This window comes from Hyaena hyaena, unplaced genomic scaffold, assembly GCF_003009895.1.
Source record: "Hyaena hyaena isolate Hyena2069 unplaced genomic scaffold, ASM300989v1 scaffold_824, whole genome shotgun sequence".
NCBI lineage: Eukaryota > Metazoa > Chordata > Mammalia > Carnivora > Hyaenidae > Hyaena > Hyaena hyaena.
Genome location: NW_024081461.1, coordinates 214,858 through 242,767, shown reverse-complemented (window position 1 = coordinate 242,767; position 27,910 = coordinate 214,858). Strand labels below are relative to the sequence as shown.

The following is a 27,910-nucleotide window of genomic DNA, read 5'->3' as shown; positions in this document are numbered from 1 at the left end:
AGTCAGTCACTCTAGTCTGAGCTGGGTGGAAAAAGACAGAAGTTGGTAGAAGGGAATAATCTGAAGGGTCCCTCTTGGATTCCTATACCATCAATTATTGAAGAGCAGAGCATCAACTATGCAGAGATAGATGATTGATAGATGATAGATAGATAAATAGATTATAGATAGATAGATGATAGAAAGAGTGATTATAGGTAGATAATAGGTAGGTAGGTAGATACATACATACACACACACATACATACAAGGAAGAAGGACATGGCAGCCATTAGGCTCCCTAACGGGCCAGAACAGACAGGAAATATCAACCCTCTCTGCTGTTCCATGCAGTCCCCATTGCCCCACATTTTTTTCTTACCACACAGACAAGACAGGATTAATTTAGTAAATTACTGACAAAGTGTAAACATGTATACCAAGGCAAGCAAAAGCAACAGTATTACTACCATTTTCTGAGTTTCTTCCTACCTGAGGTAGGAGCTTGTATATTCAATATTACTGCCAAGATTTTAGAGAACATAAAACCGAGGGTGCACATCTTGACTATGCTTTTGTATCCAGTAACTGCCATTTGAATCTTAAGTCTGAGTTATCTGATTCAATAGTCTATGGAAATGTTTGCTAAAACTTTACAAAAGTTGAAATATTCCTGCCACTCAACCTCCAAATTCTGGAGAGTCAGTTCTAACTACTTACCCACTTAGATACCACTTTGGCATCTAAATATGCCAAAAGAAATAGACATTGAAAATTAACATTATTTTTTTAAAATTTAGCTACTGTATACAAATAGATACAAATTATATGCATTTATTGTATAATTCTGATTATCTTTTTTTCTCATGGCTGCAAAAATGTCCTAGGCATTTTGAAATAGACATGTGCCCAAAGGCAGTTTATTTGAATTCCGTGAAAGGATTAAAGACTGTCAATCACAACCCAATCTCTACCTTTCTTATTTCAGTACAGAGGCCAGAGCTCTTTCCTCAAACCCTGCCTAGTCCTGACCCCATCTCAGGAACAGTTCTGATTTATCTCGATTCTCGGAGACAAGAGAATGATCAATCAGGTTCATGATCTGTCTCCTTCAATGAGAGTTTGTTTTCAACAGGAGCAAAGGGCTTCTCTGTCTAACTCCTAGAGAATGAAGCTAAAGGTTTGGAATTTCAGCCCCCAGCAGCCAGGAGAGAAGTGATTTGTGTACTTACTTATTTATTTGTTTCAATGTTAAACCACCTCTTTTCTGTCTTGTAAAATAGTGTTGGGAGTCACCCAGTCTGCCTACATGTAACAGGGGCTTAATTCTGAAGGCTCAGCGAGGTTGTAAAGAAAAGAAAATTGATACCTCTGGTTTAAGAAGAGAAGGCCTCAGCAGTTGCTGTTGCTGCCAAAGGAAATTAAAATAGAAAAAGGTTTAGAAAGTAATTCACGTGGAAAAGGAAGATCATGATTAAAAAGAGAGGGAAAAAAAGGGCCACAGCTTAAAACTGGTTACCTTGGGATTATGATTTATCATTCATGTGATACCAAGCAGTATTTTGACTATTTATGTTAGAACATAAAATAATGATTTTTTAAAAAATATCATCATTGTTTTGATTAACATCAAAGTTAATAGTCTTAATGATTAAAAACCTATATATAACTTTTTGGTTCAAACTTAATATAAAGAGTTACTTATGATTCTAAAAGCACTTTAAGTGCCACACAATCCTTTTGAGCAAGTCTAACCTTGTTTTAAATTGCCCCTCTTTTTTTCTCCCCACATTAAATGCAATCAAGTTCACCAGTAAGAAGAGGAGAGCGCACAAAATCATGACACAGTTGTAATATACTCATCATCATATTTAAGAAATGCTCCCCATTTTTCTGTTTACCAAAACATGGGTTGCTTACAGTCAGGCATTAGGCACGCTTTCGAAGATCCTTTGTGATTAGGGAAATCGTCCTTCCTTGGACTTTGTGGGGATCACTTACTGCCTCCCAATCTCACCCATACTTACTAAAAGGAAACAAGGTCTCTGTATAATTTATACTCCAACCAGATGGGAACAAGATACACTGTTCAAATGGCGGCTTCTCTACTCTTTGAGGAGTGGGGGATAGCTACACAAGAGTAAGCACCGGGAACGTGGGCAGAGGAATTCCGGGAGAAGTCCCAGCAGTGAACCAGACATTTGAAAGGACCAATGGCACAGCTATGTGACTGAAGGGCTACAGTTTCCACAGCATGGCTGTGAGCGAGCTTTGTCTAGTTAAGGCATTCATTTAAGGAAGCAGGAAGTTGGAATTAGAGATATTCTAATCCAGTCTGTTAGCTATTAGCATGGTCCACAAACCCAGTTATTCTTAAATGCATCCACCTTGATCTCCAAACACATAAGGACTTGTGCATTCCCAAACGACCGACCAATTAGGTTGTGTGCTCATTTCACTGTCTTGACTGGGAAGCTGTCTGCTAAACTCTGGTGGGCTCTCAGTGACCTCATTGGCAACACCACTCTCGGAGTGGCTAGCCAGCTACCGCTGGCCAGAATGACCACTATCTTCTCTGCTGACTGAGAGTCAAATGAACATGATCAAAAAGCCAGAGCTTTCTAATAGTCTGACTTTTCACAACTGTTTAAGATCTTAAGCTCTAATGTATTGGGAAGGAGCTTTGGACTGGCAAAAAGGCCAAAAGCTAAGGAGGCTAACATTAGGTTTATGGCCTTAAAGAAAGAAATTTGGTGGAATGTCACAACATCAAATAACATCAATTCAGGAAAAAATAAATTTATCCTTGAAAAGGTGAGCATTTGAGGTTTGTTCACCCACTTAAAACCCCCAAACAAAATGGTAACAGGCATAAAAGAGCATAAATAGCATAGCATATTTATAAGTTTTGTTGAAATAAAGGAAAATACCCTAGCTATGAAATAATGTAAACTCAGCCTACCTATAACACAAATATTTTGCTAGGAGGCTTGACAGAATACCATAAAGCCCTTACCTCTGATGCATACCCTCTCCTGCAAGGCAGAAACAAAGAAATCAGAATTAAACAACTTAGAGTTTCAGATTAAGTAAAGTTATAGATAAGAGTGTTTTTTAAAAATGTAAAGTATACTGAGAAGGTAATGTTTACTGAAAATTGTCTCAGTGAGAAATACATTTTCTGGCAGTTTCAGGGCAGGAGGATGGAAGTTTCCTGTCTGCATTACCAAAACCATGATCGGCCAAGACCCACATGTCATATGACACCCAATCATACACAGTCTATTCTATCCCAGCAGTGTAGAATAACACACTTTGACTCTGTTATTGTCAAGTGGATTAAAAGTATGCTATATCATCTCTATCCTAGACAAGATTTGATACATATAAGGTACTCATTTGGGGAAACTGGTGTTTTATACAAGAAAAACATATTGGTACAGGATAAAAAAAAAATTACCTCAATGTCTAGAATACATTCTCCTGAACATTTGTAAGGCTTTTGTGTGTGTGTGTGTGTGTGTGTGTGTGTGTCTGTTTGCATCAGTTTATTCTAAAAATAATGAATGAAAAATACTGACTGGTCTTTAAGGGTCAATGGCATTATCAGACATAATAAAACAGTTGAATACTATCAGAGGTATAATAGCCAAACATTCAGTATCATGTAAGGATTTGTAAAGTTCATGGAGCACAAGTTGGGGAAAGGTTTGACTGTATTTGAGAGGGGGACAAAATATAGAATACTTTCAGTGTTGGATGTCTTTAATTATGAAGAGTTCTTATTTAGCCTTTCCTAAACAGTTGATCTAAAGTGTTATATGTAGAGTATGGTGCTAGGGACTGATATACAAAACTATAACTGCTATCAAGAGGCAGTCACGTTAACTTTACAGTCCAACAAAGCAATCTATAGAAAATTTCTTTAAAATATTACAAGGCCTTTACACAAGAAGTCTACTTATCTGAACAAATATCAAGTGGGTAAGGCATCGCCGACTGAGATGGTCGGAAATAATAGTACTATGATGCTTACTTAGTCCTGTCACAATTTATTTTCTGAAATGGTCCTTCTGTGACTTCTGGTTCTATGGTTCTGCTAATAGTTATGTGAATTATAACCCTTCGAAAGCATCTAGAAGTTTACTAGCTTTATATCTTTCAGAGACAGAGAAAGCTCATACTTGGATTTTAGTAATGAGAATTGAGTCACATACATGATATAAAATGTCCAACGAAAGCTGGACTTTATTCTTTAGGATATTTAAGCTGCCTTTTTTTCCGTAGTGGTATTTTCCCTACATGAAGAGAATAAGATGTCAATAGATGAACTATACTGTTTCCATTAATCTTTTTGTTGCCTTTCATGTAGTTATTTGGATTGTTTGTCTCAGCTCAAAGGCAGAAAATGACTTGGAAAAGGTACACAACAGAATCAATACATATAATTGCATGCTTTCAATTAATGCAACTTTCTGTTGACTCTTATGAGGCACATAATTTGATGCATTTAGATGGTATTCCATGTGTGTTATCATTTTATACCATTTATGTGCATTACAGTTAACTTTTAAAAATAAGGAAAACATACAGTAACTTATGTCTTTTGAAAAGGTATCTAATAGTTTCTTACACACCAACTGGAACATAACAAATGCAGAGGAAAACTAAGGTATTATGATTCTGGAGGTTGGTTCTCAGGTTGTGGAGGCTTAAGGATTGAGAAAGGAATAATATTTTGGGCTCTGAACTCAAAAAATATTTATAGGTCTCATGCAGAAGGCATTCGAACGGACTTTTACAATTAAGCCAGAGATCTCTAAATAGAACCTGTGAGTAAAAAACTACATTAAATATAAAAATGTGGGAATGGATGTTTCATTTGAAAAGTGTAAGATGCTAATAAAATGTTTAGACTAAACAAATACTATATAAATGAGACAGAAAAGGACAATGTAACAACTCAGTGAGGCTATGATACCTACGTAAAATTATTTGGAGTTTTCATAATATTTCTTCGTAGTTATTTAGAGAACATATTAAAAATATCTTTCCCATATCCAAGAATTTGTTGATACAAAAATAGCTTAAATAAGACACACAAATTAAAGTCTTATACAGTTATGAATAATACCTTTTCAGAGTCCGCCAAATAGCACAACTTCTCATGCAAATGACCAGCTGCCAACAAAAATTCCAACTGAAATATTTCAGTGAAAGACAGAAAAAATCAGGTTTAAAAACCCCAAGAAGGAAATTACTCTTGATTTGGATGAAAAGAATCTGAAGCAAAGGAGCTAATGAAAATAATTAGTTTTATGGATTTTTAAAAAATCTGATACTATTAATTAGGGATGACAGACCAAATTCTTGAAGAAATGTCACCTAATATAAGAACTGAACAAAAGCTCTGAAATGATGGATTGTACATGCCTATATTAGAGACCTCCAATGGAGATCACCAGGCAAGATTTGGGCCTAGATTTTTTTTTTTTCCTGTGCAAACTTTTATTTTCTACAATATTAAAACTGCAGAGTAAATCAAATAATTATACTTGTATTCAAAGTGGGGATTTCCAGTAAATACAATTTATTCCACGGATTAGATGGGAAAACAGAATAATTACTTGCTGGGCAAGTGTAGCTTTCAATAAAAGATAGGAGGATAACACTTAGCTGAGCCGATGTCTTTAAGAATTTACTGAGTTGAGTTCTGAGAAAAACTACAATATAGTGGTTCTTTTTTTCGAGGATACATTTTTCTCTGTTTTGCTTAAAACAAAGAGTAAAAGCCTGTATAAGACTGATGACACTTCACCAGACATATTCTTTCTTGATTTCTACTTAAAATGTTTATATTTTGTTTATACAAATAAATCTGGATGATTTATCTAAAGTAACTAAAGGCAACTAGAAATGAAGCCAATAATGCCTTTCTAAAATTGTGATAGATAAATGGTTTCTATTATTGATAAACTTAATAACAATATTTATAATTTTCATCAAATAATAACTTAAATCATACTAGATAAATCTTTGTAGACATTTATTTAACCTTATTTTGATGAAACTGATTAGAATTTCTTTATTAAACTAGAGATATTTTCTTTGAAAGAGAATCTTATGATAAAATTATAATTACAAGATGATAACATAATGCGGACAAGCAAAATTGAAGGCCCCTTTAAACATCTGTGGGAACAATGAAATGTCTTATAAAAGCCAACAATTCAAGATTTATTTTCATTATAATGAGGGGAAGAGAAAGCATAATGAGAAATAAGTAGAATAGGACAGTAACTGAAAACATAAAAGATTTTTCAAATGTGTAAGCATACTAGTAAGATAAAAGCAAGCCAGAGTGAAGACTGTTCATGTAAGAAAACAGAGGACTATATCTTATAGCACCTGGGATTTATTTTGGAATACCATAATGTCTGTCAACTCGTATATTTCTAGATACATTTTTACTTTGGTAGTATTTAACCTTACCAAATACATAGGCTTCAAGGAAAAATCAGAACCTATGATATCATTTTTTAGCTTATTTTCACTTTTTTTTTTTTTTTCCTGGAGCACTCAAATAAAACTATGGTCAAGAAGTAAATGTAGACATTACTGCATTTACATGTTAACAAACCATTGGTTTAGATTGGATATCTAACTTTGTTGCCCACATATTCCCACTGAAAAATAGATTGAAATTACTTACTTTTTAAATACATGTAGACAAATAATGCTACTTCGTAGTTAAGAAAATTAAGGTAAATCTATAATATGAGTTAGAAATGATGAGGTTAATAATCTTTAAAATTAAAAAAAAATGAGGAAAAAAACACAGCATTGCACTGAGTTTACGGTAAAAGAATGGAATCTTCTTTAATGTTCACATTTGCTTCCACATGAAGATTACGGTCCACAAAAGAGTCGTCCACTTAAAATAGGAAGAGCAACATTACAGAGAAGTAGATTGGCTGTGAGGTTGCTTTTCAATTCCCTCGACAATACCGTGCAAATTCCCCTGGTTTGGTTCCGAAGTCATTTCCACATTTTCTGTCTCTGGAGGGCAACTAGTTTCAAGGTTTGCGTTGTGCATTGGTGGAAAGTTTTTTCCTATTTGACTGTACATGTTAGCTACTGACTTTTCAAGGTCTGCTAGGTTTTTAATATGCTTGAGGATGCCTTTTGGTTCCCTTTGAGGATCCACATTGCACCCTGTTGCGGATGCTGGTAGCTGTGTCCCAGAGGACTTCCTTTCCCCGGCTGGTGTCACACCGACTGTGCCTTTAACAGCTGGTATACAGACACACCCGGTGGGCGGAACTGAAGGTGGAGGAGACGGTGGAGAAGGAAGAGGGGGACAAGGCGGAGGGAGGGAGGGAAGTGAAGGTAGAAGGAGTGAAGGAGAAGTAGAAGGAGGAGAAGGGGGGCCAGACAGTGGAAGAAGTGGAGGAGGAGGCGTGGGGGGAGGAGGACCAGAAAGAGCAACAGGAGTAAGGACAGGAGGAGGAGGAGAGATATTGGGTGGTTTGGGAAGGATTTCGAAAATGTTCCTTTCGGTTTTGATAGTCAGCATATACGTGGGTGCCTCTCTCCTAAAGACTGGAGAATGCAAAATGCGAGGCGTTGAAGGAGAAAGTTCCAAGGAACAGTCAGCAGGAGAAACGATGGTGGTAGGTTCTGACTGGAGCTCCACAGTTCTTGAAATGGTTGGCAAAGTGGAGAAGGAAGAGGGAGATGAAGGAGAGAAACAGGAAGAGTCGGAAGTCTGAGATTCCAAGGGTTCCACTTCAGTCAGCGCATCACCTGGGCTCATTTCCTCTCTCTCCGCTGCGTGCGTGTCCTCAGCTCTCAGCAGGCAGTTCCTGCCACGTCTTTGGTTTGGGAAGGTTCTAGAGCTTTCCCTTCCACCTTCCTGCCTGTCTCTCTGCCACTGGTCCAGATCTATGGTTTCAGGTCTCTCGGGAAGTTCCCACACTGGTCTCTTAGGGAGGCCGACCGGCTGACTCCACATCCTCTGAAACATTTCCCTTGGGCCCCTTAGGGACTTACTCCTGCCTTGTGTTCTGGGTACAAATGAGTCAATAAAATCTGTTCTTAGCAAAACGTCTGCATTTGTGGGTCTTGGATCTAGAGTTTCCTTATAAAGAGAACTGTGTGCACTTAAGGCATCCTCATCGGCTTCCAGGGGGAATGTCCTTGCTGACTTGGGCTGGTTGTTGTTAAGCGATCCATCTACATGAGCCTGTGTGTGAGCCTCAATAGTGCTGGAAGAAAAGGGCATCACAATGTGTTGGTTTTTCCTGTCTTCTGAGAGTGATTTATTTCCCCTGCTTTGTTGGAAATGGTAGAGAAGGAAAAGACTTGAAAGAAAAGAACATAATGAAATGTAAGGAAACAGGTTGTGACATAGCTTTTCCTGAGAAAGAGGGTTCTCATTACTACTTCAAGATACAAAAGTCCCAATAACACTCATCTACGGAAGCAAGACATTACGTTCGTGTCCCTGATCTCTAAAAGGCAAGGCAGGAAAAGCCGGGAGCTGTGAGTGGCATGAGAAGTTTTTTTTTTTTTTTTTTTTTAAATGTGTCAATCTGTAGACTGATTTTTTTCCCCAGTTAGTTTGATACAGCAGAGTATCCAGAGCCAAACATAACTGTCCTCTCTCTCTCTCTCTCTCTCAATAAAGTGTAATTTTATTTATTTTTAAAGACAGCAAATGGGAGAGGGACAGAGAGAGAGAGGGAGAGAGAGAGAATCTCAAGCAGGCTCTGCACTGTAAGCACAGAGCCCAGTGTGGGTCTGGAACTCACGAACCGTGAGACCAGGACCTGAACTGAAATCAAGAGTCAGATGCTTAACCAACTGAGTCATCCAGGTGCCCCATAACAGTTCTCTTATGTAGAAATCACAATTCTCCAAACTGAAAACCAGCATTTTGGCTAATGGTTTCACATCCTTTGCTTTGGTTTAGGGTGCTCAGAGCTCAGAGCTGACGGTTTTGGGGAAAGGGTCCTTCACTATATCTGATTCAGTGCCATTATTTCTCATCTCAGTAATTCTGTCCTGGAGCTAAAAGTACTCTCTTCCCTGCCATACAGCTGACCAGAGAATACAGAAAAAAATTTTCTATTCTCCAAGGACAGGTGGGAGCAATTTCCCTCACAGGGTTCAAAATCACAATTGAGAAGTTGAATTGATGCCAGGACCTTGACAGAGATTATTTTCTTCAGCTTCCATTTTAGGCTTCATCAGTTTTAAAATGCTATCTACATTACCATAAGAAGAGGGGCCAGTGGTTTTTAGTTTGAATATGATCTACATCAAACTTTGGTCAACACGGACTTTAAAGGAAATGTTTATGTTAAAATAACATAGTTTTGATATCGCTGGAAGATGTGCTCAGACACTGACACTGAATGACAGGCTGCAAGTGACAAATGCAATTGAGTAACTAAGGAAAGCACCGGTATGTGGCCCCCAGCACAGCTGGGTGCTTCGGAAAGTTTCTCATTGGGTCTTGCTCTCAAGCTCAAAGAGAGTAACATTTACTTTTGTTATTATTTAATGTTTAGCCCACACAGCAGGAATGAGGTAAAAGGAAATACTGTGAATAAAAAGTAGCCACGCTTATAAGCGAGAATGACAGGTGAGGCAATAAAAAGCTATGTAAAGCCAGAATTGTTATTGAATCATTTCACTGAGATACAAACTACACATGGACTAGGGGTATCAGGCCCACTTGAATAATTCAGGAAGGACAGACATTTTGGATTGGACAGACAGCACTCACTCACTTTTCCTGATCTTGCATTCTTTTTCAAAAACTGGACTTGACGTATTATTTGGCACCTTTTTTTTTTTTTTTATAGATTTGTGCTTGGTTTAATTTTTCTCGGAAAGAATGTTACATAATGATACCATGTCACTTTTGATTGAGAGATAGATTTAAATATTTTATAGATATTTTGATATCTTAGAATTTAAATATTTTAAGAATTTTCATACTTTGTCTTGATAGGCACAGGTACTATTAGTGGAAACACTTGTTTTAAGCTCATGCCATTTCAAGATACCAAAAGGGAATGAGATATGGAAGATAGGACTTTCTTTTTAAAAGCCAATGACTCCAGAATAAAAGATGGAGATCACTATATTTAGAGTAAAACAGCACTTAATCTATTCTATTGTATCTTTTTATCCTAATGCCTTGTATTAGAATGATATTATTTACTTACTTATGCCTATGTATCCACAGGTGGGAAAGAGAAAACATGCGACAGAAAAAAAAAAAAAAAGAGTTTGAACTATAGTTAATTGGAGGTGATTATGAAAATACTAACAGGAACTTGCTTTAAACATTTCATATGTATATCCAGAAAAGAAAACACATGTTTTATATTTTCTGCATATTTACTCATACTAATGCTATGTAATCATATTTTAGATAAAATCATATCACAGTTATTCAGTGGTCTCATTACAGAAAGTAGCTAGCTATCCATTTCCTGTGTCTAGGCAAAATTCACCTTCAGTACGCATGGCTGATCTCAACCCCCAAACAGAAATTTTAAATGGAATTCTAAGAATCGTTTCGATGTCCTAAATGAAAAATCAGTCCGCGCTGATTTATAGAGAAGATAGAGGTCTGGTTTAGAAGAAAGGAAACATATGAGTACTATGATGACTATTACAGAGCGGTTGTTGAATCTGTCTGAAGTTATCAATTAGTTCGTTAAGATTTTTTTCAAAATGGCCTTTGATATTTACTTTTAAATTTGATAATAATTCATCTGGGGCTAGTCCATTTTTTTGTAACCTAAGGTTAGAATCCCTGTATAAAGTGTTTTAATAGATAGGTTAAACATATGTTAAAGATCATTAAATGTGTAGAACTCAGAATCTTTCATTAAATACATATTATAATTGCAAAATTCTCTACTCAGTCTATCACAATTTTTCAAATAAAAGTAGTCCTGAACTGTTGCTATTTGAAAGTGATCACCACCACACCATATTGATTCCAGATGATGTTATAGTATGTTTACTTTTGTTCAATAAAAATGAATAGATATCCCTCAGTAATTTCAGATAAAACCAAACTTTACATATAAGTCGTTCTTAGTTTCTGAATATTTTTTGCTAGAGAAAGGTGGTTAATATAAAGAGAATCAAATCGTATTCGCTCAATTCCTACATTCACCAGTAATTCAAAAAGAAGCTATCATTTTCAGCTTATTAAAAAAATTAAAAACTATATACAAAGCATGAATCCTGTATTATATTGTTATTTTAGAAATAGAATGTCAAACACTAAACTGTCAAGCATTAAATTCAACTTTAGCATTCAAATATACAACATTAAAATCAGTTTTAACATTTTTAAAACTTCTTAACATCACTTTGCACTTGCTGGGATGAGCACTGGGTGTTGTATGTAAGTCAATTTGACAAAAAATATATTCATAAAAATAGTGGTAATATGGAAAAATATTGATACATCTGTTTAAAACTGGTTTCCCATTAAAAGGTAAATTTGTTCATTTTTGAGGCTTGCTTTATTCCTACTAGTAAATGCTACAAATGTAACAAAGTAGAATAATGTGTTCTTTAGTCCTTCAACTCTGCCAAATTCTAGTTAATAAAAGGTATCTTGGATTTAATTTAGTCTGATTCAACTTTTTATAATATTCTTGGTTGTTTTGTATTTCATGTCCAGAAATAGTTCCTCTTTAAATTTTAAAACATAGGCAAGTTAAATAAATCTGAAAGGAATCAGGTTAGCATCAAACTGGAAACATCTGTGAAGTCTTTTCACAATAATTTAAAAGTCTTTCAAATGTGTATGAATTAATGTTGCTTAGAGGTTCCAAATAACACAAGAGGAATATTAACCTATCACAGCAGTCTCTTTTGAGGGAAATATAATGAAAAGCATATTCTTTAAGGGGTTGGATATTTAATATTTAATTCTTTGTGTTTCAGATTTTCATTCAGATTTTAATTACTCTATCCTATGACATCCCAAGATAGTGTCTGTAAAACGTCTATGATTTTAGACTGTACCATTGATTTTCAATTACCAAATAAGTGTTGCCTTTGAGTACCAAATCAGGAATTGCTATTTTATGATTGTGGTTTATTTTTTTATTTCTTATGAGAAAAAATAATTCAGAATGGAAAAAATAAAGTCTGCATAATTGTGAAGGCTTTAGAGATTATATGATTCAAGCTAGTCATCTACAGATGTCTTCCCTCCAATGGAGTACTTCTTTCTTTTTTACTCTCTTTTTTTTAGTGTTCTGATTTTGTTTGTTTGCTGGTGTTTTGGTTATGACTTTTCAATTCAACTTTTCTTAGGTTCTCACATTAACAATTTTTTTTCTTTTTCTTTTTTTTTTTGGTAATTTAGTGATTAAAGTAGCTGTCAACTGCATTTCCGCATTAGGCGGAAATGAAATACTCACCACCCAGCATTCATCAGGCCCACCTGTCTGGCGGAACGGTGCCCTGGATACTTACATGGTGCTGTCTCCCAGCTCCTCATACAGGTGTGCCCCGGGAGGCGGTGGGGGTGGCGGGGGCACGGCTACAGGTGCTGGAGCAGGCGCAGCAGGCTTGGCCGCAGGTAACGCGGACTGGATTCGTGCAGTCTTGGTGCACTCGGCTTGGCGTCTTTGAGAAGGCAGGAATGTTTTGGAAATCCATTTTAGAAATCATAGACTTCTCGGCGGAAGAATCCACTTAAGAAATTTGTTAACATAAATACTAGGACTTATAAAACGATGTGATTACAGTAGCATTCCCACAAAGTATCGTTTTCCTGTACCTTCTTCCTCTTTAAAATATCTACCCTGGAATCATGGCTGGAATTTAGTAGAAATATTTGCATATTATGGGAAATAGGAATATGAAAGGTAGGAGGCAAGCTATTTATAAAAATGTGACTTTATAATTGGGGGCCATGGAATGGGTCTCTTTCCTCAGGTGAGGCACATTGAAGATGCATATTTTTTTTTATTATTCATCTTCCATCTATTTAAAGAAAGGTTATTTCATTTTAAATGCTTTTACATGAAATGCTTTGACAAAATTAATGTCTGATGTTAATTTACTATGCCCCTTTGGGAGAGACATGCGTCTGGCTTTTGTTTCCTTTGGATTCTCGTTAGGCACGGAATTGGCCTGGAGCTGAAACTCCCTTTCTGAATGTGCTGGACACCCAACTGTTAGTTCCTTCCTCAAAACCCAAACCTCAAAGTATGGAAACTGTCAGAGCCAAGTGTCTTTTTCACATTTCCTCCCTTGTATGGCCATGTGAAAACCCAGCCTGATTCCATATGTACAAAAGCACACGGGAACTTGAACTCAAGTGTACACCTTCTGCAAACACAAGACGGACAGACAATCCACGGTTCTGAGCAGGTTGACTACTTCATCATGGGAATCTGGGGCTTTCCTTTTCATATTATATAAAATCACATGCAAGATATTTATACTTACACTTTAAATCTGTTTCGAAAAGCAATGAGTAAGGGAAAAAAAAGAAAAAAGCTACATTAGAAATACTGCATTCATAATATTTTAGCATCTGATTTATTCTAAATTCTTAATAATTTACTGGGGAAGCTCATGACACAGACTTAATGACACAGTAGGGAAATTGAGTGTTTCAGTTCGGAAAGTAAAAATGGGGCAGTGCTTTATTGTCACTGTCGCTGTTGTACAAGCCGTGAAAACGTTTGGTTACAAGAAAACAAAGAAATGAACTAAATGGGATTAAAAACTGAATTAAAACATGGATACATGAATTTGAACTCTGATAGAGAAATGGATTATTAAAGATGATCTGATCTTTATAATTGGCTTCTTGGCGTCCTGTGCCTGGAGGATATTAAAGAGATGAAGGCAGGCAGTGGGCCCTGATTATACCCTGGGCTTCACTTTGAAACTAAGGCTGGAACTGGAAGGTGGCACTCCTGGGTAATGAATCTATGATACTTTTTCATATTTGCTTCTTAGTTTTCCACGTACAGTGAATTTAAAAAAAAAAAAAAGAATGTTAACAGGACAGAAGAGCCATCCATTCCAGTCTTATTACAAGCAGAATATGAAAGTACAAAAGTTGGACTTTTAAATATTAGAACTTTACTTTGAAACATGAGAGGGACACAACTCATTTTGTTTAACTCCATCAGTCTACAAAAAGCAGGGACTAAAATTAATCCATAGAGTACTGAGCTGATTACTGAGCCAAAAAAAAAAATGCATCTACAAAATGTTTAAATGCCAGGCATCTTAGTGGTTTGTTAAATTTCAGACCACTGAGTATAACATCCAAGATGGTTTAGTTTTGATCACTGTGTTGTGTTGTGTTGTGTTGTGTGCCAAATCTAAGTCTTCTCTCTGATTTTATCGTGAGCAGGATTCCTTTGGGAAACAGTACAATGAAAAAGAAACTGCAATACAGATTAGTTCTAATATGAAAATTAATATTGATGACTTAGTAATTCAAAATCATTTGTCTATTGTTAAGTTTGTTTATAGGCTTTAGAATTGGTGTATTGATTGATTTGTTAAGGATACATCAGACTCCAGTATATCAACCTGGAAGTCCTGTCTGCAGTTTCGCATGGCTTTTGTGATACAAAATATCCCTAGAGCATCTTCATTCAGGGCACACTTTCCAACTTTTAGGTTGCAATTACCTTATCTTATTTAACCCAAAAGAAAATTCTCAGTGTTAGAGGACAAAGATAACAGTTTAAGAATATATAAGTACTATTTTAGTGCTTTCCCTGCAGGTATTTTAAATAACGAAGACCAGTTCCACCATTATTTCTTACTCTTTGTTATGTCAAGTAATTGATAGGACTTATGATCCCTGTCTTACTTATTTTCACTCTGTGGCACCTTAGGGCTATGTCTTTTCTGAACCTCTTTCACAACTTTCGTCATCCGTCATTGGCAATAGGGACATATCTGAAATGCCTAGGCCTAGATCACAAAAGTTCCTTGTACCTGGTGTCAAATAAAGAGTAGCTTAATAGACGACTTCAAATACAGAGGCTTAAATTAACTATAATTACTTCACTACTTTGAAGGGCCAGAGTAAGAAAAATATAGGTATTTTAAATGAATTTATTTCCCTGTAGGAACAAGAAGCCTATAAGGCCTATGCAGCCAGAATATCCTGTCCTGTGTTATACTATAGGATCTGGCAGGGCTCCCCAGGGAGGAAGAAGCCCCATGGAGAATTACATATGGCACATGATGATTTTGAAATGATTTTGCCAATGCTTCAATCACTTCCACAGATGTCAGTTTAACAACACGGATAAAAACTTGTCATGACATTGTGGGTAGGTCGCAGACCTTCCTCAGAAACAGGCGAATGTTTCTAAGTGTGACATTCTGGTGCCTGTGGCACTTCCCCAGGACACCTGCTGCCTTCTCTCTCAAGGCTTTGCACCCGATGAGGGTCAGGAACAAAGCCACAGGTGCTAACCCAAAATTCCTATTGGATGAGAGTGCATTAGGAGCATGGGGACATTGAGGAATCCATCAAAAATGCTGGAAGTTTGTTTCGTTGCCCCTTAAAGGGAGGCTACTTGGTGCAAGAAGGCCCTCAATGGTGGCATCGCTACTGTTTCACGACTACAAGGCCACATTACCGGGGATGGCTTTTCAATGTGGGAATACTTACTGTCTGTAGCTGACCAGAACTACCAAGATGGCAGGGATGCAGCAGAGGATGATGATGAAGGCGAGTGCCAGCAGGGCCCCCTCTGTGTAGCCTAGGCTTTCTCCTCGCTTTTTAATGCTGGTCACTGCCTCCGGAGTTCGGATCTCCAGAATACGTCCTCCTTCCCCGTAATAAGGCTGAAAGTCTTTATTGATGTCAAGCAGCTTGCCGTCCAAAAATCTTGATTGTGAGATAAACAGTAAAATCAATGATGTTAGCAGAAAAAATAATTTTGTAATATTATTTAATAATCTCTTTAATTGAAACGCAAGCGGAGTCAGTCTTAGGAATAAAAAAAATATATAAAAAGCAAGAGCAATGAAGAACAGTAACTACACAGCTATATACACATACCAAAGATATTAATAACAATGACTCTTACTTCATATGCTCACAGACTTGAGAAAGTTAATCATCAACATCAAGGAGCTTACTATGACTATGTTGAAAATATTGACATTATTCAGCTATTCAGGTGCATACATGTTCTGAGTTACATAAAGCATAGTTTAAAATTGTATTCCTGGGGCGCCTGGGTGGCTTAGTCGGTTAAGCGTCCGACTTTTGCCTAGGTCATGATCTCGCGGTTCGTGGGTTCGGGCCCCACGTCAGGCTCTGTGCTGACTGCCAGCTCAGAGCCTGGAGCCTGTTTCAGTCTGTGACTCCCTCTCTCTCTGACCCTCCCCTGCTCACACTGTCTCTCTCTCTCTGCTAGAAATAAAAAAAAAAAAAAAAAACATTAAAATAAAAAAAAATAATAAAATAAAATAAAATTGTATTCCTACATTTTGTTTGCCTGGGTCCTCAGAATGACCGTGTTGAACAGGATGTCATAATACTGAATCACCACTAGCCATAAAGCTACAGTTAGGGCAATGCATCTGAGACACCCAGTCTTCAGTCTCCAAAATCTACCTTTGTCTTATATGTCGACATTCTCAAATCCCAAGTCAAAATGCATTTCTGGGCAAAAGGTGAACAAACTGAAGGGTGTTTCCTGCCTAGAGGGAGACTATAGGGATGATGCAGACAGCAAATCAGCCAGGACAACAGGAATTAGCCAACTGATGCCGACAGTTCTTGCAAACCCCTGGAGTGAGTGAGTAATAGAGCCCAAGCTGTGGCCATTCCACTGGGATGGAGGGAACAATCAAGGGATAATTGTTACTTAATTTTACCGTGTTCAATGATTTTGTTACATATTTTATGTTCTAATTAGCAGATAATAGGTTATTTTCCCAAAAATTCTTTGGGAACATTTGCACAATCCCTTATACTGATATAACAATACTGATGTAACAATTGCATTCTTAACACCACAAAGCCATACCATGTCTTGGGTATTTTTAATTTTTGTATTTTGTGTTTTATTTTTGTAATTTTTATCTATAGAGGCCAAATATCTTACTATAGAAAATTGGAGAACACAAAATGGGTCAAAGAGCAAAATTAGTCACAGGCCCACAATGCAAAGGCTAATCACATTTTGATATATACAGATCTAATTTCTTTTTATAAATATTTTTATTTTTATTATTTTCAGTTTATTTACTTATTTTGAGAGAGAAAAAGAGAGAGAGAGAGAGAGCAAGAGAGAGAGAGCACATAAGCAGGGGAGGGGCAAAGAGACAGAGAGAATCCCAAGTAGTCTTTACACTGTCAGCACAGAGCCTGATATGGGGCTTGATCTCATGACCCTGAGATCACCTCTTGAGCCAAAATCAAGAGTTTGGATGCTTAACTGATTGAGCCACCCAAGTGCCCTGATAAATACTTTTATATACTCATAATTAGACAGCATATATAAAGCGAAAACCATTATTTTAGAAATATATTTTACGATATAACAACACTTATGTTGAAAATGTGGAAAACATAAAGAAATTGGAAACAAAAAAATAAATAAAAATAAAAACTGCCCTAAATTTCACCGTCACATACTAACAAAGTGTGCTATGCTTGTGCACTTTTTATCCCTTTGACCTTTTTGATTTTAATTTCCCGAGTAATCATTCTGACCTTATATCTAGTGCACGGAGTTTATAGCTTCCCTGTGGAAAAAACTAAAGAGATGCCAGATGTCCGATATGAATTCCACTGGGTAGTTTATTAGTCTTCCCATTTAAGAAACCCAATAGCTCGGATAACTCAGTTTTAGTTTTAAAGCTGCACGTCCATACTGTAACACAAGGCAGTCAGACATGCTTTTGTAGATATAAAACATACTGTCATAGCAATTTTCCTAGGTCATTTTTAGGCATGTTAAAAAATATAGAGAGAGAGGAGGCAAGATGGTGGAGAAGTAGGGAGCTCTGTACATCTCACTTGCCCCGGTCTCTCACACGGAGAAGGCCTGAAGCCATAGGAACTCTTACAGAATCCAGGAGTTTGGGAGGAAAAGAAGACAGAGTCTGCTGAGAAAACCTCCTAGTGTGAGTGTGAACTGGGGAAGATAAAATCAGGCCAGGACCAGAGACACAGAGGGAGGCGAGGGAGCCCCCTCTGTGAGGAGCTGCGGTGAGTCGAGGGGAAAAGAAAGAGTGGCTGAAGCTGCTCAAGACACTGTCCCTTTTTCTGGAGAAGAGAAAAACCTCCACTTGGGACACAGAGGGATATGGTTTCCTGCTGTCCAGCTGACCTTGAGTGGGACCCACTGGATCCAGGGGACACCGGGAGAAACCACTCCTCTGCTCGCCAGCTTGATCTGGAAGGGAAGCAGTGCACCTGAAGCCGCTCTCACAGTCTTCTGGCTTGGCTCCATTCCCAGTAGGGAAACTGCTCAGAAGGACTCGGCCTATGAGTTTATATTTTGGGTGGTATCAATAGGGCATGCAGACTAAGATCTGGAAATGAGGCCTGGCTTGGGGCATAGAGCACGGTCCACCTCGGCTATGCCTGTGGCACAGGGAGATTGGACCCAAAAGAGTGAGTCGCAATGCTTGGTTCAAGAAGGGACTGGGCGCTGACATTTTTCTCCCCACAACCACCAAGGCAGGACCTCAGGGAGCAGTCAGCAGGATGCAGTGGAGGCAAGACCCGCCTGCACCAAACCACACCCATCCCCACTACAAAGATGCTTTTTTTTTTTTTTTTTTTTTTTTTTTTTTCCAGAGCCCGGGGCAAGACCAACACAGATGCACTACCGTGATTAATTCTAGATCAATTCTTTCTATTCAGATATATTTTCCCTTGTCTCATTCGTATCCCTCCCCTCTGCTGGACTGGGCACTCTAGTCACTGGTTTGCTTAAATAGTCATATTTAATCCATTCTCTAGATGTATATTCTACACCTCCACTGCTACCTTTCTCTCTCTCTCTCTCCCTGGAGGAATCAGACTATATAGTTTCTCTGAGTAACATTATCTTCGTTTCTTTCTCCTCGCCTCTTAACCATATTCTCCTCTTTCTCTCTCTGAATTAAGCCTGTTAGTCTCTCTGCCTGGTCATTTCTCTTCCAATTTCACTTCCTCCCTAACCTGTCTTTTCTCTCTTTGTATATGCACTTCCATCAGCACTGCATACACCCTGCTCTTGATTTGTAGCTGGGAATTCTGGTTCTATGCTTTTAGACTGTCCTTTGTCTTTGGGGCTTTTTTCTTTTTTCTTCCTTTTAATTTTTTATATATTTTTTATTTTTATTATTTGTTTTTCCTCCTTCCTCCTTTTTTCCTCCTTATTTTTTCCTTCTCTTTTTCCCTTTTGGTTTGTGTGTTTGCTAGATTTGTGTGTGCATTTGCATGCTTTTGTTCCCTGTGTGTTTGTCTGTCTGTTTCCCTTTCCAGGGCTACCTCAAGAAACAAGCCAAAGTACACATCGTGGAGAGTCCCAAATATCACTAGGAGTAGGGAAATAAAATAACCAAAGTCTCAACAAGAGAGACCAAAAGACAGCATTCAAAGAACACTTCCTGGGGGCATCTGGTTGGCTCAGTCAGTTGGGTGAGACTTCGGCTCAGGTCATGATCTCATGGGTCATGGGTTTGAGCCCCACGTTGGGCTCTGTGCTGACAGCTAGCTCAGAACCTGGAGACTGTTTCAGATTCTGTGTCTCCCTCTCTATCTGCCCCTCCCACGCTCATGCTCTGTCTCTGTCTATCTCAAAAATAAACCATAAAACATACATGGAGGTTAAAGAAGACGCTACTAAAGAATAAATGGGCCAGTCAAGCAATTAGAGAAGAAATTTAAAAATTTATGGAAATAAATGAAAATAAAAATACAACAATCTAAACTCTATGGGATGTGGCAAAGGCAGTCCTAAGAGGAAAGTACATTGCACTCCAGGCCTATTTCAAGAAATTAGAAAAAAGTGCCTGTACAAAATCTTGTACCTTGTATGCACCTAAAGGAACTAGAAGCAGAGCAACAAGGGCATCCCAAACCTAGTAGGAAAAGACAAATAATAAAATATATAGATTCCAAAAAATCAGTTGAACAGATCGATCAATTCATTGATCAATGAAACCAAGACTTGTTTTTTTTTTTTTGAAAAAATAAACAAAATTGACAAACCTCTAGCCAGGCTTCACAAAAAGAAAAGAGAGCGCCCAAAAAGACAAAATCATGAATGAAAATGGACTTATTACAACCAACTCCTCAGAAATACAAGCAATTATCAGGGAATACTACAAAAAATTATATGCCAACAAACTGGACAGCTTAGAAGAAATGGACAAATTCCTAAACACACACTCCCTACCAAAATTCACATGGGAAGAGATAGAAAATCTGAACAGACCCATAACTAGTGAAGACATTGAATCAGGTATCAAAAATCTCCCAACAAATAAGAGCCCTAGGCCAGATGGCTTCCCTGGGGAATTCTACCAGACATTTAAAACAGAATTAATACCCATTCTTCTCAAGCTGTTCCAAAAAATATAAATGGAAGGGAAACTTCCAGATTCATTCTACGAAGCCAGCATCACTTTGATTCCAAGTCAGACAGAGATCCAGCAAAAAAAAGAGAACTAGGCCAATATCCTTGATGAATACAGATGCAAAAATCCTCAACAAGATATTTGCAAACTGAATTCAATAGCACATAAAAAGAATTATCTGCCATGATCCAGTGGGACTCATTCCTGGGTTACAGAGCTGGTTCAATATTCGCAAAACAATCAATGTGATACATCACATTAACAAAAGAGAAGATAAAAACCATATGATCCTGTCAATAGATGCAGAAAAAGCATTTGATAAAATTCAGCATCCCTTCATAATAAAGCCCTCGATAGAGTTGGGATAGAAGGAACTTATTTAAACATCATAAAAGCCATCTATGAGAAGCCCTCAGCTAACATCATCCTCCATGGGGAAAAACTGAGAGCTTTCCCCCTGAGATCAGGAACACGACAAGGATGTCCACTCTCACCACTGTTGTTTAATATAGTGCTGGAAGTCCTAGCATCAGCCATCAGACAATAAAAGGAAATCAAAGGCATCAGAATTGGCAAAGAAGAAGTCAAATTTTTACTTTTTACAGACAACATGATACTCTACATAGAAAACCCAACAGACTCCACCAGAAGCCTACTAGAACTGATCCAAGAATTCAGCCAAGTTGCAGGGTACAAAATCAACGTACAGAAATCGGTTGCATTGTTATACACCGATAATGAAGCAGCAGAAAAAGAAATCAAGAAAATGATCCCATTCACAATTGCACACACACAAAAAAAACATAAAATACCTAGGAATAAGCCTAACCAAAGATATAGGAGATCTGTTTGATGAAAACTATAGAAAACTTATGAAGGAAATTGAAGAAGACACAAAGAAGTGGAAAAACACTCCATGCTCATGGATCAGAAGAATAAATATTGTTAAAATGTCAATACTACCCAAAGCAATCTACACATTCAATGCAATCCCAATAAAAATTGCACCAGCATTCTGCTCAGAGATAGAACAAACTATCCTAAAGTTTGTATGGAACCACAAAAGATCCTGAAGAGCCAAAGTAATATTGAAGAAGAAGAAAACCAAAACCGGAGGCATTACAATCCCAGATTTTAGCCTCTACTACAAAGCTGTAATTATCAAGATAGTATGGCTTAGCACAAAAACATACACATAGACCAATGGAATAGAATAGAGAACTCAGAATTGGACCCACAAAAGTATGGCCAACCAATCTTTGACAAAGCAGAAAAGAGTATCCAATGCAAAACAGCCAGCCTCTTTAACAGATGGTGCTGGGAGAACTGGACAGCAACATGCAGAAGAATGAAACTAGATCACTTTCTCACACCATACACAAAAATAAACTCAGAATGGATGAAGGCCCTGAATGTGAGACAGGAAACCATCAAAACCCTAGAGGAGAAAGCAGGAAACAACCTCCTTGATCTCAGCTGCAGCAATTTGTTACTTGACACATCCCCAAAGGCAAGGGGATCAGGAGCAAAAATGAACCACTTGGACCTCATCAGGATAAAAAGCTTCTGCATGGCAAAGGAAACAATCAATAAAACTCTTAAGCAAACAGGGGAATGGGAAAAGATAGTTGCAAATGACATATCAGATAAAGGGGTAGTATCCAAAATCTATAAGGAACTCACCGAACTTCAGTCTCGAAAAACACATAATTCAGTGAAGAAATGGGCAGAAGACATGAACAGACACTTCTCCAAAGAGGACATCCAGATGGCCAACAGACACATGAAATGATGCTCAGCATCCCTCATCATCAGGGAAATACAAATCAAAACATCAAAACCACACTGAGATACCACCTCATGCCGGTCAGATGGCTAAAATGAGCAAATCAGAGAACTCTAGATGCTGGCAAGGATGTGGGAATGTAACCTGGTACAGGCCCTCTGGAAAACAGAGTGGAGCTTCTTCAAAAAATTAATAGAACTCCCCTATCATCCAGCAATAGCACTGCTAGGAAGTTACCCAAGGGATACAGGAGTGCTGATGCATAGGGGCACATGTACCTCAATGTTGATAGCAGCACTCTCAACAATAGCCAAAGCATGGAAAGAGCCTAAGTGTCCATCAACTGACAAATGGATCAAGACGATGCAGTTTATGTATACAATGGAATACTACATGGCAATGAGAAAGAATGAAATCTGGCCATGTGTAGCAACATGGATGGAACTAGAGGGTGTTATGCTGAGTGAAATAAGTCAGGCAGAGAAGGACAGATACCATAGTTTGCACATATAGGAGGATTAGGAGGAACTTAACGAGGACCATGGGGGAGAAAGGGGGAAAATAGTTGGGGAAAGGGAGGGAGACAAACCATGAAAGACTCTTGAATGTTGAGAACAAACTGAGGGCTGATGGGGGTGGGAGAGAGGGGAAGGGGAGTGATGGGCATGGAGGAGGACACTTGTTGGGATGCGCTCTGTGTGTTATTTGGAAACCAACCTGACAAACTATTTAAGGAAAAAAGAAAAGAAAAAAATATATTAAAGCTTTAATTGTTGTTCCAAGTGCTAGAATAGAATGGTACAATATTTTGTTTGAAATGTTTATCAGATGAAGAAGTTCTAAATAAAGTGTAGATTAAGAGTTAAGTTGCAAGAAAATATTAGAAACTGGGAAGAATCAGAAGTAGAGAAAGATCATCAGTTTCAGGGGCGAATTCACCCATATCAAGCGGAATCTACTAGTAGACCACACTTCTGCTGGATTCCTGCATTTTACATCCCTATCACCCAAGGGAAGATTTTTTAGCCTTTTTGTGCTACAAGAGCTCTGTTATTTAGATATTTATTTTGGTTTATTTTCCAACTTAGGTAAATGTCACAATTGTTTACTAAAAGAGTCAATTGCTTTTGAACAAATACCTAGTCTAAAATGTCTTTCTTTTTGCTTTCAACATACAAAAGAGATTGCCTAGGTAAGAATACCTGAATCATAACAGTTTTTCCTTAAAATACTGTGGATTTATTCCATTGCCTTCTGGTATTTTATCATGCATATGGCATGTAGAAGGTTTATCTAATTTTTGTGTCTTTATAATTAAGCCACTTTTATTTTTGTTTCAATCATTTTAAAACATATTCAGATACTTTTTAGTGACGTATGACAACATTTGCATTGATTTTGTCTGGTAAAGTAATAAAGTCTTTTAATTATATTTTTAGTTCTTGTTTCTGTGAGAACTTGTACAATATTTTACCTGAGAGATATCTCTTTTCAGACTGTAGCTTAATTGTTCTCTAAATATATTTTGATCTCTTAATATATTTCATCTCTTATTTTCTTTTCCTTAATATGCTTATTTAAAAAGTGCTAATGTCAAGATGGTAAAACATTCTTTTGTTATGTTTGTTTGTTTGTTTGTTTAGAGAAAGAGAGAGAGCAGGGGGGTGCAGAGAGAGAGAGAGGGAGAGAATCTCAAGCAGGCTCTGTGCTGTCAGTGCAGAGCCCAATATGGGGCTCGAACTCACAAACCATGAGATCATAACCTGAGCTGAAATCAAGAGTCAGACCCTCAATTGACTGAGCCACCCAAGTGTCCCTGTGGTTTTGTTTTATAGTTTTTATGATATTGGGACAAAGCTAGCTTCCATGCTGATCCTAGAAGAAGGACTCTAACTGGCCTCCTCTGGACTGTGTGTTGACCACACCCCATCAGCGAGAGCCCCGGAACAGCATCCTGAGGGGGGCACGTCCAGCACACCACTGTGGTGGAGAGTCGGTTCCTACCCCTCCCTTGTGGGCTTCTTTCACCAGAAACAGGGAAGGATTCAAGGCGTGTCAAACACACATACCATTTCACCGTTCCATAAGGTCCTGGTTTCTATTAAGAAATGTTACTCTGTTTTCCAATGGTTTCTGTAGGAGAATCTTTCCAGAGTTAAATTCTATATCTGAGTCATCAGGATGTTATTTATTTTACTTTGTTTTTCAGTATTTATTACTGATCCTATTTTTCCCTCTGCTTACTTATTTTAGAAAGGAAATATATCTGTCAGATATGCTCTGGTTTTCCCAGATGAGATCAATTTGTAAACCAGTCACTCTGTGGAGGGAGCATGTGCAGACATGTCCCTGCCTCTGCTGACCCATGTGGGACCTGACCATCAAAGGATGGTGTGGAACCACCAGTCTACCTTGCATTTGACCTTCGTGGAAATGGTACTGCGAGGCACACACACATGTAGAAGCAAAGGGGACGCTCAGCAGTAGAACACACTCTGTACTTCACAAAACCCCAAACCTAAACGGTAGAGGGACAGCTACCTCTTTCCCCAGTAGGTACGCAGTCTGGGTCCCTGATCCAGGTATGCAGAGCAAGTGGTGCTTCACATGCCTGCCCATGCCCATTCCACTTGGATAAGGTCTTTCGGCTTAATAAAGCAAACCACGGGCAGACCACTATTTACTTTACACAGTTCCAAGTTACAGGCTAACTTATATTCCTTAATATTGTGTAGTAAACTGGAGTCTGATAATTGGCTTTCCATTATTTAAATTTTTAGTGTTCTTAACTTTTATGTTGTTTTCCCTGGTCTTAAGAATGTGAAGGAAGCTTTAGAGTTTGGCAGTCAGATTCTATTTTAAAGTATAAATGTGGTTTTGTACACTATATTCTATTTATTTTTGTTTGTAAAGGTTATTTATTTATATTGAAAGAGCAAGAAAAAGGGAGAGAGTTTGTGTGAGTGGGGAAGGTGCAGAGGGAGAGAATCCCAAGCAGGCTCTGCGCTGTCAGTACAGAGCCCAACATGGGGCTTGAATTCACAAACTGTGAGATCATGACCTGAGCTCAAACCAAGAGTCAGACGCTCAACCAACTGGTGCCCGGGTGCCCCTATACACTATATTTTAAATGCAGTTTGTGCAGTAGTCAGGATTTTTCTACCCTCTTCTGCATTTCTCATTTATGAGCTGGACAGGTTAATGTTAAACAGGCTGAATGTTCAAAAAGGGGCACGAGCTAAACTTGTATTTGCTATTATAAACACATAGTTAAGTAAGTTCTGTTTTCAGGGAGCACGGTCTGTTTCCACCACAGATGCAGGAAGCCCTGAAAGGATGCGACTCTCACCCTTATGACAAAAAGCCAGATAATACTAATAACAAACTCCAAAGAGTGACAGGGACACTCCACAGGGACATGAGACCATGGTCTCAGCTTTCACAGAATAAGGAAAAGGTAGCTGTCAAAAAAGCAAATGAAAGAAATGAGCTACAATTACACTGAAATTTTGGAAGCTACATGTGTATCAACATGTAAGGCTAGAGACCGTTGAACACAATAGGGGGTCTGCTTTGTACTCACTTGCAAACTGTTTCCAAGGACCTCAGTCAGATACACTGGGGACAAGGCTGGAGACAGGAAAGGAATCTCCTTCCGGTGCAGCCATAGAAGAAGCAGTCAGCTACGGCTGGGCACGTACCGATTCTCTATGCCTGTATCTCATGCAAAGCAAGAGCCTTGAGCCACAGGAAGAAGATGGGGGGACATATTCTAAGCCCTAGGGATCAGGCTGCTTCCAAGGAAGAGGTATAAGGAAAACTCTGATCCCCAGGGTGAGGAATGGGAGCTCTCTTGGGCACAGAGAGGTCACCTACTGGTTGGGAGAGGCAGGGAGCTCTCCAGTACCCAAAACGCACTACAAATATGGCACAGATTGTGGCTGCCACAGGGAGGAGGAAGAAAAGAGCTGAGAGAACCCAGCCCACATCCCAGGCATGCAGGCTGGACGAGGACAGAGAGCCCCAGTCCATGCGGCCGCAACCCCACTGTGAGAGCAGGGCTAAGCTGTGAGGACCAGGGCATGAGCAAGGAGGGTTAAGAGAATGCAGAGAAGGCCCTGGTGGCATAGGCTCGTGGGGCCTGCTGACTGCTAAAGCCATGGAGCCAGACCAGACACAGCCCAGATGCTGGGACATCAGACAGACTTTGATACAGCCCTGCTTAGTGCTCTACTGACTCGAGCGGAAAGTGAGGAAAACATGCTTGAAGTGATAGGACGTTCAATGAAGTGGTGGAAACTGTAAAAAAAAAAGAAGGAACTAGAAATGGAGGAGTTTAAAGAAAATAAAGATATAAAGATGAAGAATTCCTTTAATGAGCACATCACCAGGCTAACACAGATCAGTCGGTGAACCTGAGAACAAGGCAGCAGCAATTATCCGAAGCAACATACAAAGAAAAAAGGAGAGGGGAAGGGGAGGAAGAACAAGAATAGAACATCCAAAAGCTCAGAGAAAAAATGAATTTTAACTGGAATCCCTTAAAGAGGATAAAGAGAGAATGGGTTATAAGAAATATTTGAAAAGATGATGTCTAAGGATGTTCCAGAAATAGAAACAACATAAAAAAAAACAAAACAAGAACAAATAACAAAGGCAGTTTCGAGAAGTTCAAAGAACCCAGATGAATAAAAGCAGAATAAAAGTAATATATATTTACTGCAAAAATCTAAGTAATTCAAATAACCCAAAATAACAAAAATCCAGACACTTATAACCTTGTCAAACAAAATAAGTAATTTGCATGTCATTATAGTGATTTCAGTCTCCTCTATGCATTTATAAGATTTAAAAGAAGATGTGATACAACTAATCAATGTTTTTTCATTTTCTAAGTTTACTTACTTTGAGAGAGAGAAGTAGAAGGAGGAAGGGCAGAAAGAGAAGGAGAGAGAGAGAATCCCAAGGAGGCTCTACACTATCAGTGCAGAACCAGATGTGGGGCCTGAACTCAAGAACCATGAGATCAAGCCCTGAGCCTAAATCAAGAGTCAGATGCTTAACCGACGGAGCCACCTAGGTGCCCCTAGTTATATCAATTTTTAAAAATCAAAGTGGACTCGTTGGAGGAAAGACCTTTTTTGTTTATTTATTTCTAATTCTTTGGCCTGAGAATTCCAACATCTTTAAAAGCTTAGATTTTAAGATAAGGGGACATTGAAAGAATAATCCTATTTCCATTGGTCTGGGCACCAGGCAATAATCTTAATGTTCTGGTATATTTGTTCAGTGTCAAAAACTAATTTTCCAATAGCTCTTGTAATTACAGGATATATAATAATATCAGTAGACTATGAGCCTTGGATTATGAAATATATCTATATAATTTCATTATAAAATATTTCAAGGAAGAATTCTAGGGTTTAGGTTATTATATTAATAATAATTAACTAATAATATGTTAAACTAATAGTGTCTCTCAGCTACTAGCTCAAGCTGCTAAGGGAAAATTTATTTTAT

General features: G+C 38.1%; 1 protein-coding gene across 1 annotated transcript in view; it reads right to left on the bottom strand.

The window, feature by feature from the left end:
- Nucleotides 1-27,910, bottom strand: part of LOC120222009 (protocadherin-15-like) — a gene marked incomplete at its 5' end in the record, with an annotated part of 248,663 nt that overhangs the window by 9,392 nt on the left and 211,361 nt on the right. Inside the window, 6 exons of the mRNA XM_039219692.1 lie at nucleotides 1,349-1,387; nucleotides 2,996-3,014; nucleotides 5,114-5,179; nucleotides 12,502-12,654; nucleotides 13,483-13,491; nucleotides 15,686-15,904. Of these exons, the coding sequence (XP_039075623.1) occupies nucleotides 1,349-1,387; nucleotides 2,996-3,014; nucleotides 5,114-5,179; nucleotides 12,502-12,654; nucleotides 13,483-13,491; nucleotides 15,686-15,904 (505 nt within the window). The remainder of the gene's footprint in view (nucleotides 1-1,348; nucleotides 1,388-2,995; nucleotides 3,015-5,113; nucleotides 5,180-12,501; nucleotides 12,655-13,482; nucleotides 13,492-15,685; nucleotides 15,905-27,910) is intronic.